The sequence below is a fragment of the Hippocampus comes genome, unplaced genomic scaffold (genome assembly GCF_001891065.2).
Source record: "Hippocampus comes isolate QL1 unplaced genomic scaffold, H_comes_QL1_v1.1 scaffold150, whole genome shotgun sequence".
In the NCBI taxonomy this organism is placed as follows: Eukaryota; Metazoa; Chordata; class Actinopteri; order Syngnathiformes; family Syngnathidae; genus Hippocampus; species Hippocampus comes.
Genome location: NW_017805496.1, coordinates 724820 through 725584, shown reverse-complemented (window position 1 = coordinate 725584; position 765 = coordinate 724820). Strand labels below are relative to the sequence as shown.

Here is a 765-nt window from a genome sequence, read left to right as displayed (position 1 = left end):
TCCACCCCCCTTCCCCCCCGGATAGGGAGGAGCCGGTTTGTAATTCTGTGGCGGTGGGGGCGGCGCAGGTGCCTTCTCCTGAAACTTGGGCCGCGTCGACGCCGCCGCCGTCAAGCTTTGCGAAGGTCCTGATGGGTGCGAGTGCCTGCAGGGGGCGTCGGTGGAGGTGCCCCGGTCTTTGGTCTGCGCGCCGCCACTCCGCACCTTGTCCTCGTCGCTCAGGCAGCTGTGCTCACGCGGCGGCGTTAGCTCACCTGGAAGACGGGAAAACACGCGCAGCGAGACGAAGACGGCCGTGCAAACACACACGCACAGAAAAACACAAAAGCCACAAGCGCAGACAGAGTTTGAGAACATGATGCAGGCATGAGGCTGAAAGGCAGACATGGCAACAAAACAGAACGTGGAAAAACCGGAAGAGCAAAAAGTATGCAAGGTTAGGTAACATATGTCAGGATTACTCAGATAAATCCCCATTACTCATAAAAAAGTCAAAGTACGCCTTCGTCATGGTGATTGACCGGTTATGTCATAATCCGCGGCCAGGAAGTGCTCGCACGGTGATTTTACGAGGGATGATACGCGGACGTCGGCAGATTAGCAAAGAGCTGCTGAGTCTTTTCGATGCAATGCGACATTTAAGGGACAAGAAATACAATGTTAAGATACTGTGGAGTTCTTGGATTGCTACTAAGCAAACCATGCAGTTGAGTACACTTAAAAAAAAAAAAAAAAAAAAAAAAAAATTTTGGGAAATTTTTTTCC

At 51.4% G+C, this 765-nt stretch overlaps 1 protein-coding gene across 4 annotated transcripts in view; it reads right to left on the bottom strand.

Moving 5' to 3' along the window:
- The window catches only part of mapk8ip1b (mitogen-activated protein kinase 8 interacting protein 1b), a 43558-nt gene that overhangs the window by 8254 nt on the left and 34539 nt on the right, over window positions 1–765 (bottom strand). The window contains exon 1 of one of the 4 annotated variants that reach the window (XM_019876446.1): window positions 1–402. This exon is cut by the window's left edge and continues 832 nt beyond it. The exons of the other annotated variants lie outside the window; for them this stretch is intronic. Coding sequence (XP_019732005.1) covers window positions 1–387 — 387 coding nt within the window. The 5' untranslated portion in view covers window positions 388–402. Of the gene's footprint in view, window positions 403–765 lie in introns of those variants that run through there. 4 annotated transcript variants of the gene reach the window in all.